At 63.7% G+C, this 13582-nt stretch overlaps 3 protein-coding genes across 11 annotated transcripts in view; 1 reads left to right on the forward strand and 2 right to left on the reverse strand.

Annotated features, from left to right (window-relative positions):
• LOC133042410 (alanine aminotransferase 1) overlaps nt 1-2069 on the reverse strand; it is a 38670-nt gene extending 36601 nt beyond the window's left edge. For 2 of the 3 annotated variants that reach the window (XM_061122923.1, XM_061122921.1), the window contains exon 1: nt 1747-1925. The gene's annotated coding sequence lies outside the window, so the exon portion shown is untranslated. Of the gene's footprint in view, nt 1-1746; nt 1926-1948 lie in introns of those variants that run through there. The other variant, XM_061122922.1, reaches the window with a different exon arrangement.
• Nucleotides 2070-2073: 4 nt separating this feature from the next.
• Nucleotides 2074-5977, forward strand: FOXH1 (forkhead box H1). Of its 6 annotated transcripts, none has more exons than XM_061122953.1 (4): nt 2074-4011; nt 4156-4556; nt 4846-4950; nt 5054-5977. In XM_061122953.1, the coding sequence occupies exons 2-4, from the start codon at nt 4383-4385 to the stop codon at nt 5855-5857; spliced, it is 1083 nt and encodes a 360-aa protein (XP_060978936.1). In that variant the 5' UTR covers nt 2074-4011; nt 4156-4382; the 3' UTR covers nt 5858-5977. The 6 variants fall into 6 exon arrangements, 5 of the variants coding, with proteins under 5 accessions (XP_060978936.1, XP_060978940.1, XP_060978938.1 ...); XM_061122957.1 differs by having other exon boundaries at nt 4451-4556; XM_061122955.1 differs by having other exon boundaries at nt 2074-2782; nt 3862-4556.
• A 5-nt stretch (nt 5978-5982) lies between these two features.
• KIFC2 (kinesin family member C2) lies at nt 5983-13238 on the reverse strand. 2 transcript variants are annotated; one of them, XM_061122928.1, is made up of 18 exons: nt 13125-13238; nt 12825-12906; nt 12563-12714; nt 12299-12437; nt 12038-12162; nt 11866-11931; nt 11652-11780; nt 11010-11087; nt 10780-10894; nt 10597-10706; nt 10085-10193; nt 9817-9974; nt 8010-8114; nt 7808-7929; nt 7587-7710; nt 7351-7480; nt 7011-7267; nt 6554-6927 (listed from the first exon to the last, which is right to left on the reverse strand). In XM_061122928.1, the coding sequence occupies exons 1-18, from the start codon at nt 13221-13223 to the stop codon at nt 6673-6675; spliced, it is 2355 nt and encodes a 784-aa protein (XP_060978911.1). In that variant the 5' UTR covers nt 13224-13238; the 3' UTR covers nt 6554-6672. The 2 variants fall into 2 exon arrangements, with proteins under 2 accessions (XP_060978912.1, XP_060978911.1); XM_061122929.1 differs by lacking the exons at nt 10780-10894; nt 12825-12906; nt 13125-13238 and having other exon boundaries at nt 5983-6927; nt 7351-7710; nt 9817-10013; nt 12563-12703.
• Between the last annotated feature and the right edge of the window lie 344 nt (nt 13239-13582).

Genomic DNA, 13582 nt, shown 5'->3' on the forward strand with positions numbered 1-13582 from the left:
AGGAGGAGGTTCTGGGGGTGGGTGGGGGTGAGTCTTACAAAGCACCCCACACAAAACCCACCCAACAGCAGTGGTCAGATCAAAGAGTGACCAAAGTCTCGGGCAGTCCCGGCAATCTGTATCTGGCACAGCCCCCCAGGAAGCACGCAGCCCAGACTTGCTGTCTGCCGCTGGGCCTCACCACATGGCCAGTACAGGGCCTGGCAGCCGAGCGCCTCCTCCTCCCTGACCCGTCGTCCCAGACGTCTGTGGAATTAGACTTGACTGTCCCTCTGTCCTTTTTTCTCAATCCGATGTGCTGGCAGGGCCGTTCCTGAGAACACAGAGCTTGGGAAGGGAGATGGAAGCTCACTCTCACCCCTCCCCGCCTCCTCCACCACTACTGCAGGGGTTCAGGAGGGTGGAGACCCGACACACAGGGCAAGGTGATTAGGAGTGGGGTAGGGGCAGAGGAGGGGGCGAGTGTGCAAAGACAGGCATGTTGTCCTGCAGTCTCTGAGGAAGGATGTTCAGGAGGGACAAGGATCAGATCTGCATCTCGGACCCATCACTCTGCCTACGGTGAGAAGAATGGAGTCAAAGCGCTGAGTCGGAGCCCAGAAGAGTGGCCAGGAGCAAAGGCTCCCATCACAGAAGGAGGTGCAGGCTGCTGGTACAAGAGATGGACAGGACAGCCAGGATCTGGGCAACTGAGCAGAAAGTCTGAGAGAAGACGCTACCACCCAGACATCTTGCTTTGGCTAACAGGTGGACCGGGGCAGAGGCACTGGAGTGGGGAACTCTTGGGGCGCAGGTGCTGTGCTGGGTCACCACAAGCTCATCTGAGACTGAGGTTCCAAAGCTGCGCCCAGTGAGATTCAGAAATCCCTAGAAAACAGATACCAGTGTGGAGCCCACAGGTACCAAGGGCCTCTTGCTGGGCTCCTGCCAGCCCAGGAACCTTCTGGGAGAGCAGAGTCCAGGCAGGTGAGGGATGAAGCCAGGGCAGGTCCGCGGAGAGCCCACAAGGAAGGAGGGATAGACCTGCTGATGCTGCTCCATCCCAGCTCTGAGCAAGAGCCGCCGGCACACCGGAGGCCGGCAGGGAGCTGGCTGCTCGCGGGGCCAACGCGGTCCAGGATCCGTCAGGGAGCCATCCGCCCATAAGGCGACTCTCTCCAACCTAGGGTTCCCCTCGCTGCCCCTGAAGTAAGCCAGGAGGCCAGCCAGGGGCACAGAGGCCCTTCACAGCTCTCCCAGGGAGCTGCATCTCAGGGAGCAGAGGGGCTGAGAAGAGCAGTGCGGGCCCCCACTCCACCCCCAAGCTAAGGACGGGGGAGGGGAAGGAAGGCCCAGAGCTCTGGAGAGGGCTAGCCAGAGCTCGGCCCTGGCTCCCGCTCCCCCACACCTGGAACGCCTCCGCACCCACAGAAACTAACCCCACAGTCGCCGCAGCTTCCACTGCAGGACAGGGAGGGGCCCCGCCGGCGCGGACCTTCCCGCCCAGGCCCGAGCGCCTCCGAAGCCGCGCCGGCCAGCGCTCGCCGAACAGCGGTGGCTATTCCAGTCCGGACACCCATCGGTGGGCTGGAGCCCAGTATCCCCACAGAGGGTCACTAGAACCCCTGGAAGTTTAGGAATTTGGCCCAGAAAGGCTCAGGTTTTTCCTCTGGCATCGCTCCAAAGCACACACGAAGCCTGGCAAGTACCTTCTCTGCAGGCCCGAATGTCCTCGGCTGAAACGGAGGTAACTCCGGTGCTGCCTACCTGGCCAACAGGTTACATGGCTGAAAACCCTGCATTCGGCTCAGCCGCGAACAGCGCCCCGGGCCGGCCTTCACGGCCGCCAATCCAGGAGCCTTCCCGACCCTCAGCACCGGCGCCGAGCGGGGCCTGGGCGGCCTCCCGCCGGGATCCCAGCCTCCCGGTCTCCCCGCCCGCCCGCAGGCCCCGGAAGTCCGCGCCTTACCTTCCGCCTCGCGCCAGCAGCCACCTCGCAGCCGATCCGAGCCAGTCCGCGGGTCCTTTTGCCGAGCGCTCCTCCTGGCGCCGCGGGGGCGGGCCCGCGCCCGGCCCTTGCCATGGCAACGCGAAACTTCCGGCCCGCGAGTTCCAGGACCGGAAGTCGCCGCGCGGGGGCGGAGTCGAAGCGCGTGGGGGCGGGGCTTGCCCAGAGCGACTGGGGAGGCTGCGGACCGCTGCCTGAGCAGGGGACAGAGATGGCCGGCCGGCAAGGGGAAAGCCTGCCGGGGCGAGAAGCGCAAGTAGTCACAAGTTTACCAGGAGGGTGGTCGTCTGATTACGCTGATCTTTTCAGGAAGGGTCCGAGTTCACTCGACAAAGCAGGGGCATTACGCGGGGAGAGCATGCGCCAAGGTGGAACAGTTAAGGTGGTGGTTTAGGAGGGCGGGGCCCGCTCTGTGGGGTATGTGCGGTCAGCGATGAGTCGTCAGGACGTGAGGAGCCTTGAACGCCAAACCAAGAGCTGGGCTTTATCCTGCAAACAAGGAAGGGACAGTGGAGGAGAAGCGGTGCCTTAGACCCGTTGGAGAAAAAGACCTCTCAATGACTGAACTGGGCTAGGAGACACAAGAACCTCTCAGCTAGAGCCCTGGAAACGAACAGGACTTGAAGAGGTGACATGGGAGTCCAGAGGAAGCCAGATGAAATATGAAGAATCTGATAATGGAGGTAGCAGTGTGGTAGCACCCCAACAGCAGCATCTCGGCCCCAGGCTTCCTCCTCCAGAGCACCCATCACCCATCCCTTCTCTTAGCACCTCAGTGAGAGCTGCGCACCCACTGTATGCTCCAGATTTTCAGCCCTCTAAGGGTATAATTGGGGGCAGACTGGGCAGGGGGAGTGCTGCTCCTGCCCAAGAAAAATCTTGAGTGAAGTTATATAAAGTGTGTCCCCGTGCTTCCATGGCTTCCCTTGGGTCTGGGGGTTCTAATAGCAACATCCCACCACTGCTGGTGTCCTGGGCCTGATAAATCCCTTGTGCAAATTTGCCCAGTCCTCCGGGGGGCTGGGGGTGGGGGAGGCTTTGGGGTAGCATACAGAGCAGGGTACAGAGCACTTGAGAGGCAGAGCCACAGATCGGGCCAGGGAGGAGGTGAGGGGACAGAAGGGTCTGGGACCAGAAGAACCATGTCTCAGGGCTGCTGCCAAACACACTTTTCCAGGGCTGCACCTTTGGGCCAGGCCCTGTGCCTGCTAAAGCACTTAGAGGCTCTAGCCAGGCCTGAGCAGGGGGTGCTGGCACCACAGGCTTCATGGGGCTCAGCCTCCACTCCTCCCAGAGTGCCCCTTCTCCACTCAGGCCAGACCCCACCAGCCTGGGGAGCATCTCCCTCCTTCTAGCCTAAGCTGCAGGGCACTGGGAAGCCCTGTGTACCCACACATAACACAGCTGACCTCACTCCTGCCCAGGGTGATGCCAAGTGGTCCTCCCAGGCTCCCCTGGGCAGGAACCATGATCCACAGGGATGTATTCTCAAGGCGTGGCCCCAAGAGGTATCCAGTAAACCCCTACGGCTAGAAGGCCTTCCCTTCCATGCACACCCACCCAGGGGCACTGCCTGAGTGCCCCAGGGGACGAAGTGACCTCCTCCTCTGGAAAACTTCCAAAGGATCTGGACCCAGAGGCCCAGAAGAGGGGGAGAAAGACAAACGTGCTTCCATGAAGTTCTCTCAGGCCAGGGAGGTCCAGCTGTCCCAGGGCCACTGAGGTGCAGACTGAGTGCACAATGAGGACCCACTGTTGACCAGCACCAAGGAGGGAAGGAAAATGGCCTCCAGGACCTGGGGAGCCTGCTAGGGCCCTGCAGCAGCCTGTGGGAAAATTCCTTGAGTCAACTGTATCTGTCTTTTATTTATGAGTTTTCCTCCAGGAAGCCCTCCCAGACCACCATCCAAGTCCTGCTAGCTGCTTGGTCTTGAACCCTGGGCAGGACCCACCCCTTCTTGGCAGCTCATCTTGGACCAATCACTCCTCTGTTAAATGGGAGCCTGAGATCTGGGTGGGATAAAGTAAGTGTGTGTCATAAGCCCTTCCACGGACTTTTCTTTCCAGCTCTAGCGGGGTGCCCAGGGCAGCCCAGGGGTGAGGAATGGGGCCTGGGTGGCCGCCGCAGCCCCCGCTGGAATCTTCCCTGCCCTTTCCCTCCCTTCCAGATTAACCGAAACCTGCTAATTGTGGCTGCCCTCAGCACGCTCCCCTCCCCCATCGCGTATTTCTGCCTCCCCTCCCCTCCCCCTTCCATCCGAATGATAAAGGGCTTGGCCCGCCAGCCCCCGCCTGGCCTCAGGTCCCAGCTCTGCCTCCCCACACTACCACACTACTCCGTGCCCAGCACCCTCTGCCCGTCTGGGCCCCTGCCCACGTTTCCTGCTTCCCCTGCATGGGGCCCTGCAGCAACCCCCGCCTGGGGCTCCCCGAGGGGGATTCACCCTCCCAGCCCCCCAAAAGGAGGAAGAAGAGATACCTGCGGCATGACAAGCCCCCCTACACCTACTTGGCCATGATCGCCCTTGTGATCCAGGCTGCACCCTCCCGCAGGCTGAAGCTGGCCCAGGTGAGAGGACCCTCGCCCGCTCTCCCTCGCACTCGGTGATCGGACCTGTGCCCCTACGCGTCCTCCAATGACCTGAGGCTCAGGCTCCGGCCTCCACCCCGACCTGGCCGTCCCCAGCCATACCAGGGGGGGCCAGTCCAGGCCTGGGCACCCAGGGAGAGAGCTAAGGTACTCGGGCAGACCCCTTCCTGGCGAGGCAGGACACACAGTGGCGAAGGGAAGGGCAGCGTTGCCCCCCCCGCCTGTGCGCCCGGGCTCACGGCGCCCACCGCCCACCCGATGGTTTCAGATCATCCGTCAGGTCCAGGCCGCGTTCCCCTTCTTCAGGGACGATTACGAAGGCTGGAAAGACTCCATCCGCCACAACCTCTCCTCCAACCGGTGCTTCCGCAAGGTGGGGCTGGGCGAGGGTCAGAGCCTGGGAGCGGGACGCCGGCGGAAATCCTGATATCCGGGGTCGTGCGGCCCCACCCAAGCCTGCTCCCCTCCCCCACCAGGTGCCCAAGGATCCCGCGAAGCCCCAGGCCAAGGGCAACTTCTGGGCGGTCGATGTGAGCCTGATCCCGGCCGAGGCGCTGCGGCTGCAGAACACGGCCCTGTGCCGGCGCTGGCAGAGCAGGGGCGCGAGGGGAGCCTTCGCCAAGGACCTCGGCCCCTACGTGCTGCACGGCCGGCCCTACCAGCCGCCCAGTCCCCAGTCGCCGCCCTGCGAGGACTTCAGCATCAAGTCTCTGCTAGGGGGCTCCGGGGAGGGGACGCCGCGGAGCAGCCCCAGTCGGTCAGGCTCAGAGCGCTCAGGGGAGGGAGAGGTACCTGCTGCACTCCCGCCCTCTGAGAAGCCTCTGTGGCCCGTCTGCCCCCGCCCAAGGCCCATCAGGGAAGAGGGGAAGACTTCCCAGGGGGAAAACAGCAGACCCTCCGTCCTGTCCCCTGAGCCCAGGGCCTGGCCTCTCCACTTACTGCAGGGCACCCCAGACCCCGGGGTTCTCTCTGGTGGAGGTCACAGGGCCTCGCTGTGGGGGCAGCTGCCCACCTCCTACTTGCCCATTTACACTCCCAACGTGGTGATGCCTTTGGCCCCACTGCCACCCACCTCCTGCCCCCGGTGCCCTCCCTCCACCAGCACAGGCTATTGGGGGGTGGCCCCAGAAACCCATGGCCCCACAAGGCTGCTCTGGGATCTAGATGCTCTCTTCCAGGGGGTGCCACCCAACAAAAGCATCTATGATGTTTGGGTTAGCCACCCCCGAGACCTGGCTACCCCCACCCCAGGCTGGCTGCTCTCCTGGTATGGCCTGTGATGCTCCCAGGGCAGGGGCTGCTTTCCTCTGCCACCCTTAGGCTTGTTGAGGAGAAACCAAGGTCTGTGTGACTCTGGCAGCCTGAGACAGAGGCACCAACCACGCTGAGAGTCCACATGTTTATTGGCTGCCCCAGAAGAGCTATGGCCCAGCAGGGCATCACCCGGCCCTGGTGGTTAGTCGAGCCTCTCCTACCCCTAGAGGCAAGGCTGGATGGAGCAGGGCTCTACCTGGAGTAGCCCTTCCTTTCCCCTTCCTGGCCCCACCTTCTCCAACTCTCCTTCCATCTATCAATCCATCCATCCATCCATCACCAGCTGTCACCTCCCCTCCCTGGCTTGGGCTGGGGGAGGGAAACCTAATGGGGCTCCAGCCTAAAGCCCTGTCCTCCCTCAGCTGTTGCCTGGGAAAGAGGAAGCACCTTTGGGGGGAAGGGGATCGAGAATGGAGACTACTTGGCTTTGGTGATGGTGGTGGGGAGGTAACAGTAAAGGAATAGACATTTCAACCCAAGTCTAATGTGGTGACGGGATGGTGACTCTGGTGACCACTTGGCCGCGGTCTGCATCTGCGGCCCTGGGATCCCCTGCTGTGCGCTGCGATAACAGCAGATGGTGATAACGGGGCGGGGGAGGTGTGATCATTACCCCAGGCAGAGCACTCCTCCAGGGTGGGAGAGGAGGGTGGGCTCCGGCAGTGGGGGGGGGGGGGGGGACGGGGGGGGCAGCGGCCCCCAGAGATCAAGGAAGTCATGAGGGAATAGGGATTTTGCTGCCTCTGCCCGCAGAGATGTGACCCAGGCTCCTTGGGCAGGACTAGGAAGGCAGGTCCTCCGGCGGTACCAGGGCCGAGCTGGAGCCGCTGTCTAAGCCGGGGCTTGGAGGGCTGCCGGGCGACGTCGTGGGGGTGCAGGGGGTCCCGGAGAGTGGTGTGTCGGTGCTCAAGGAGGAGGGTGTCCCAGAGCGGGGGGCCCTGCGGGGCCTCGCCGGCCCCAGCTCCACTCGGCTCACACGCTCGGCGAACTTGAGCGAGCACACCGTCTCGCCGAGATCCTCGGGCCGCGTGGAGATCTGCGGGTAGCAGCGCTGGTAGGCATGCCCTAGTGGGTGGCGCCTGGCATGCAAATCACACCCCCGCAGGCTGTCCCGCCCACCTGCAGCAGCAGCACCGCCTTGGCGCCTGGGCCCAGGGCCGGCTGCAGTAGGCGTGTGAGCTGCGAGTCGCGGAAGGGCACGTGGGGCCGGCGGGCCCGCAGCGCGGCCATCACGCCTCCCAGCGCCAGCAGCGAGCGGTTGATGGTCCGAGCCTCCCGTAGACGCTGGGCGCCGTCCCGGTCTTCCTGCGATGTGCCGGCCGCCCCCGCCTTCCAGGCGCGCTCGGACCCCGCCAGGTCGACGAGGTGCAGCGTGCCTGCAGGGGCGAGCGAGCCGGGCGTGGACGGAGGCCCGGCGTGGGTGCAGCAAGGCCCCCGCAGGGCTCAGGCACCGAGGTACCTGCGGTGCCGGGACCGCGCGATGGGGACGCTGTGCGCAGTGTCAGCGTGACCAGGGCGTGCGAGCGAGAGCTGCGCTGGTTCATGGCTGTGGCGGCGGTGGCCCGGTTGCTCCTCCCCAGGCTCAGCATCTGCAGGACGGGCGGACAAGGGCTGGCCTGCGGCGGGGCCCGCGCCCCCCGGTGCGGGTAAGGGCGGGGGCTTGGAGAGCTGCGGGGCCCCACTGGGCAGCCTCACCTGGTGCAGAGACTCCAGGCTGGGCACGTCCCAGTGGGTGAGGCCAGCCACCTGGACTCCCCCCTGGCCTGCTGGGCCCTGCCTCACTGTCAGGCGCTGGGGAGGCCCTGGGGCAAGGAGGTCCCTGGTGAGAAAGGGCAGGGCTCCGTTGGGGGGCCTGGGGGTGGAGACAGAAGGGGTTGGGGCTGGGGGCAAGGCGGGAGGCACCAGGTGCCCCTGACCTGACAGCCTCGTTGTAGATCTCCACCATGCTGAGGGTCACGCGGTGCTGCCCGCCTGTGCCCATCTCCCGGAACAGTGACTGCAGTGCCCTAGGAGTGATGCCGGGGTCCTCAGGCGGGCCCTGGGGACAGCGTGGGGTGCCTCAGCAAGCTCACATCCCAGCCCCTGGCTCCAGAGCTCCCCAACTGCACCCTTTCCCACCTCCATGCTGTAGGTCTTCCCCGTCCCTGTCTGACCGTAGGTGAAAATGCAGACACTGTAGCCCCCGAGGCAGGACAGCACAGCAGACTCCAGCTCCCTGAAGACCTAGGGGTGCAAGGGGTTTGGAAGGGCCCTAAGCCTGGGGCCCTTAAGATGTGACCATAACTTGATTCTCCTGGGAGGAGACTGGCTTTAGGGGAATGTGGGGGAAGCGAGGATCTCCCAACCAACAGAGGAGGCTCCCTGGACAAGGTGGCATTTGCAAGAATTTGCCAGCCAAAGAGGGAAGGAACATGACAAATAGCAGGAACAGAGTAATACGGTCCTGACGACTGACTGCTTGGGAGACTTGGGGGTGTAGCAGTCAAGGGTCCAGACCCTGGGCTCAACCGCCAGGTTCAAACCCTAGGTGGGATTGGAGGCAAATCACTCATCTTTTCCTCTGCAAGGTGGGGACTGTAGTGGCACCTGTTGTGAGGATTAAGTGAGAACGTGGAAAGAGGGCTAGTGCAGCACGTGGCATGTGAAGGATGAACCCAGAGGGCCCATGGCTGGGGGGTGGCGGCAGCCAGGATCCTGAAGCCGGGCCCTGGACGGATGCAGAGAGACAAGTGAAGGGGACATGGAGCTGGGACTTGGCATCCTGCTGGCAGCTGGACATCAGCAGCAGCCTCCTGAGCAATGACATGGTCAGCTTCCATGCCCAGAAGGCATCTGATAACTGAGTGGGGAGCCAGTGCTGTCTGAAATGTTGACTGCCAGACGCTAGAGCAGAACCCAGAACAGCCAGTGAGGTGGCTCAGACTCCATGGCTAGAAAGGAGCCCTGTGGGTGCTCCTGCAGAGGCAGGGCACACAAGTGAGGGGGCTCAGCGCCAGATGCCTTTAACTCTCCTCCAGAACCGGAGGGCCCTGTCCACCCGGAAGACAGTGCACAAAGGGGCCCCTGAGGGCTGCAGATGGCTTGGAGGCTGAAGACAGGGTAGGGGTGGTGTGAGGTAAATGGACGTAGGTGGCAAACAGCTGTGGTGCCCCAAATAGTGAAGAGGGAGCCCTGGCCACCTGCCAGGCACTCTCATCACCGTCTGTCCCTGTGAGGCCACCACAGTCTGATGTCTGACAGCTCTGCCTCTCACCTCGCCCTCCCGGCTCTCAGCCTCGTTCCTGAGCTACTGGGAAGCTCCAGCTGCACAGGGTGTGTGCATCGGAGAGGGTGTGTGGGGAGCAAGGTGGCAGGCGCTGGGACTTTAGCCTCTGCTTTCCAGCTCCCTGGGTCTGGCAGGAAAGGGGAGGAGGGCAGGATCTGAGCAGGGCATTGGGAGAGCCCTGGTGCTGGAAGCTCACCTGTGCTCCACACTCCCACAACCACAAAGCAAGGAGGGGTACCCTCCTCAGAGCGGGCCAAGCTGAATGCTGGGCCAGGGAAGTGGACAGCCAGGGAAGCCTGGGGGACGGAGGTACCTGGGCGCAGCAGGGCCACAGCTGTGCCCTGCAGCCCCGTGGGACTGTCACCTCACGCATGCTCTCCTGGCACAAAGTTACTTTTGAAAATGTTAATCTTCCTTTAAGCCATAATCTGTCTTCCCCAGCCTGCAAGAGCTTGGTGGGCAGATGCAAAGGAAAAACCCTGGGAGGAAAGCAGGTGCCCAGCTAGGATGCCGGCCCTGCTCCCAAGCCCCCTGGCTCCCCTCCCTTCCTTGCTGGAGTCCAACCACCCTCTCTCCTAGGAGGGCGGACAGACAGGAGCCTCCTCAGGACTCCAGGGGATCTGAGAGACAGTCGACACAGATCCAAGTGTGGAGCATCACCTCCTCCTGGCTGGCGTGCGGAGGGAAGACCCAGTCTAGGCGGAAGCGACGCTGGTGCCCTCGATAGCAGGTAGTAACAGTGCCACCTGGGCCAGGCTCTAGGCTCACCAGGCTGGAGGGTGTCCCTGGCCTCAGGCGACACAGCACACGGATGTTTCCTGGGGTGGAGATCAGGTCCAGGCGCTGCCTCCTGGGTCCTGAAGTGTGAAGAGCCTCCACGTCCCCAACCTCTGCCACTCCAGCCCTTTGCTCCCCAGACCTGCTGTACCTTTGAGCTCCAGCAGCCGCCCTGGGCATCCGGGGAGAGGCCCCTGCGGCGCCTCCGCGAGTTGAGTCCCAGCCCCATCAGCTGACAGTGCCCCCAGAGCCCAGGAAACCTGGGGGAACAGAGACGTGAGGGAGGGGCTGGCACAGGGAGGGGAGGCAGTGGAAACAGCTGGGGGATACGGTGCTGAGGGCAGGATCTACTACGAGGCCCAGCTGCAGTGATCTACTGCTTTCTGTGGCTTCAGGCCCCGGGGGCGGGGGGGATCTCTCAGTGACCTGGGATGGAGCTCAGGGACCTGAAGAGAATGCTGGCTCCTGGCAACCCTGTGAGAGATCCACTGTCACCCCAGTCTGCACAGGACACAATCACTCTGGCTCCAGAGCCCCTAGTCTCCATCAGAGCAGATAACACCCTGGGACTGGAAAGGAGGCAGGGACAGGGGCTCCCCAAGGGAAGGCCAGTGAAAAGGCTGCCAGAGAGCAAGCGCGAGGGAGGGAGCAAACGGTCCTGACCTGTCCCTGGGCTTCGCTCAGAGAACCCTGGCAGCTCTGGGTAAAGGTGCTGACGAGTCCCCGGAGGTCCCCACAGCCCTGACGCAAGCTGGCCATGCGAGCACGAAGTCCTGTGGGGGAGGCCGTGGTGAGGGGAGGCGAGACCCCATGCCTGGCCATGCGCTCCACAGCCCCGGAGCTTACCTGCCAGCTGCCCTCGCATCTGCTGCAGCTCCCTCCTGCAGTTCTGCTCAGTCTCCTGCTGGAGCTGCCGGAGGGCCCCCTGAAGGCCCTGCAGCTGCACCTCCTGCACCCCTAGCTGCCCCCACCCAACCCCACCCCTGTCACTGAGGAAGCAGGCACTTACCAGGCTCTGCCTCAGACACCCCCTTCCCAGCGCCCCAGACTTCCCAGCCCCTGGGCCCCGTGCCCACCTGGACTCGGAGGGCTTCCGTGGTGTCCTGGGCTTCTTGAAGCCGCCCCCGGAGCTCCAGCAGGGCTTCTGCCTTCTCCTGCAAGGGGAGTGGGAGCCAGTCAAACTGTGGAGGCAGGAGGCAACTGGGGGGTGCACTCCAGCTGCCCCATTTTACGGATGAGAAAGTTAAGAGAGGGTTGTAAAGCTGGTCACACATCCGTGCCTCCCAATTCCATGCAAGGGTCCATTCCCCAAGTCCTTCTGCTCCCCTGGGGTCAGCCACTGGGAGGAGCCTTGGAGTGAAGTGAGGGGATTCTCAAGTCCCTCCCCCCGCCCCTTTTTAAAAAATATTTATTAGGGTGTGTGGGGTCTTCATTTGCAGCATTCAAACTCTTAGTGAGACACGTGGGATCTAATTCCCTGCCCAGGGATGGAAATGGGCCTCCTGCATGGCAAGTGCAGAGGCTCAGCCCTGGGAACACCAAGAAGGTCCCAGCATCTGTCTCCTGAACAGGGCTACCATGCACTTGCTGCCCACAGTCTGGGCCAAGGTCTGAAGGGTCAGAGGGGGAGTCCTGAGAAAGCACGGGCAGTGGTGCTAGAGACCAGGTGTGCGGGAGCCCCAGGCTGCAGCGATGGTCACAGCTGAGAAGCAGGATACCTGGGGGGCCCTGGTGTGGGGGGCAGGGCCCCAGTGCAGCAAGAGGTCCCGAGTAAGGCTCAAGCTCTGTTTCAGGGCTTTGTTCTCCAGAGTCAGATGCTGAACCCTTTTCTCTGAGTCTGTTGCTCCCTGGGAGAGAAGGAAGCCCTCAGGACTCCCCTGGAGGCTGGGACCCTCTGTGGGCCTTTGTCCAGCCCCCATCCAGCAGCCTCACCACTCCCAGGCGCAGCTGGCCCAGCTCCTCCTCCTGATGTTCCAGCTGCTGCTTCAGCTCTTCCAACTGGAAAGGAGGGAGGGGCACTGGGTGGAACACCTTCTTCCAGTCCCCTCCCAGACTCCCAGGCCCTTCCCAGACGCCCAGGCCCCAGCTGCTCTGGACTCCTCACCTGTCCAAGGATGAGCTGTTCCAGCCGCTGCCAAGCCCTCTGGTCCTCTTCCAGCTGAGGAGGCTGCTGCCCCTGGGCCTCGCCCCTTGGTGAAAGGGAAGGGCTTTCTTCTTGCAATGGGGATCCTGGGGTGGGGTGGACCCAGTTAGAACAGAAGAGCTCTGTGGCCTGAAAGGGGGCACCTCAGATCTGGCCGCACGGGTTCTGGGGGGCATCAACCCCTGGATAGATTCCCTCTTCAGCTCACTACTCCTTACGCACCAGCAGGAGGAGGGTGCTGCACCCCTGAGACAGGCTGCATCCCCTGGGACAGGGCCTGCCTGCCCCTGGGACTTCGAATCCATGCCAGGAGAGCCAAGAGTTGACCAGTCACCGTCAACAGTGGGGGAACATCACCGGGCTAGGAAAGAAACAGATATCAAAGTGGAGAAGAATGGGGGCCGGGTGGAGGGAAAACAGGAATGGATGGTGGTCAGAGGACCTGCGGGGACAGAACAGGTTGCTGGAGGAGTTTCAACTGCTCACCTTGCTCAGGTCGGGAGGAGTCCCAAAGCTCTCTTCCGCCCCCAGCTGGACTGACAGGAACTCGGCAAGACGCACGAGAGCCTCTTCCAGAGAGACCTCCGCCAGACAGCGCTCGGCTCCCCCTCCCGACCCATCCTCGGCCTCCGAAGAGCCTGCGAAGCCAGGGAGCAGGATGGGGAGGCGCGCTGGGCCACCAGCTGGCGCATGCCAGGTCCCTCCCTGCATCTCTCAGTAGTGTTCCCGATGCACCAACAGTACCTACCGACCAAGCCGGTCAGCTCGGTCCACAGCTCTGCGGTTGGCTGGTCGGCGCGGCGGCGACTCTCGGGCTTACAGCGGGCGCTCTAGGGAGGCAGCAGGGGAGAGGCCCTGAGGAGAGGCCAGGCAGCCCGTGGGGTCCCTGCCTCTGGGGACTGAGCCCGGGGGCTGGCGCCGGGCTGTCAGCCTCCAACACCAGAGAAGGGATCTTCGGCACGGGCCCTCTCCCGCGTCAGCGCCCTGGGACCTGAGAACCGTTCTCGGGAAGAGGGTAGCCGGCCGAGCTGAGCGCTGCCCCGCTCACCTGGGCCGGGTTTTCAGCGTCGGCGGCCGCCGCGGCCCCGCCATCCCTACGGAAGAGGCTGTAGAAGATGTAGATGAGCAGCGAGTAGAAGGCGTACATGGGAGCGCGGGGCGGCAGAGGGCCCGGCTTCACGCCGCCCCGCGTCCCCACGCCGACACCGTGCCCGCCCGCCGCAGAGCCCGCGCGCATGCTCCAGGGGCCGCCCCCTCGGCGCAGCCCCGCACCCTCTTCCAGCATCCCTACCACTCCTCCGCGAAGGACCACGCGCGGCGTCAACCCTCCGAGGCTGCTTCCCGCAGGCATCCAACCTCCCTACCCGCGAAGCCCCTGCTCGGCCCCTCCCCTCAAGGCCCGTCCTATGCCCGGTCCAGGCCCCGCCCCCGCCCTTCCTTAGCCCCGCCCCCGAAGGTCCCACCCCCACCCCTGCCCCTTCCTCAGCCCCGCCCCTCACCGCCCCT

The sequence above is a fragment of the Dama dama genome, chromosome 21 (assembly GCF_033118175.1).
Source record: "Dama dama isolate Ldn47 chromosome 21, ASM3311817v1, whole genome shotgun sequence".
Taxonomy (NCBI): domain Eukaryota; kingdom Metazoa; phylum Chordata; class Mammalia; order Artiodactyla; family Cervidae; genus Dama; species Dama dama.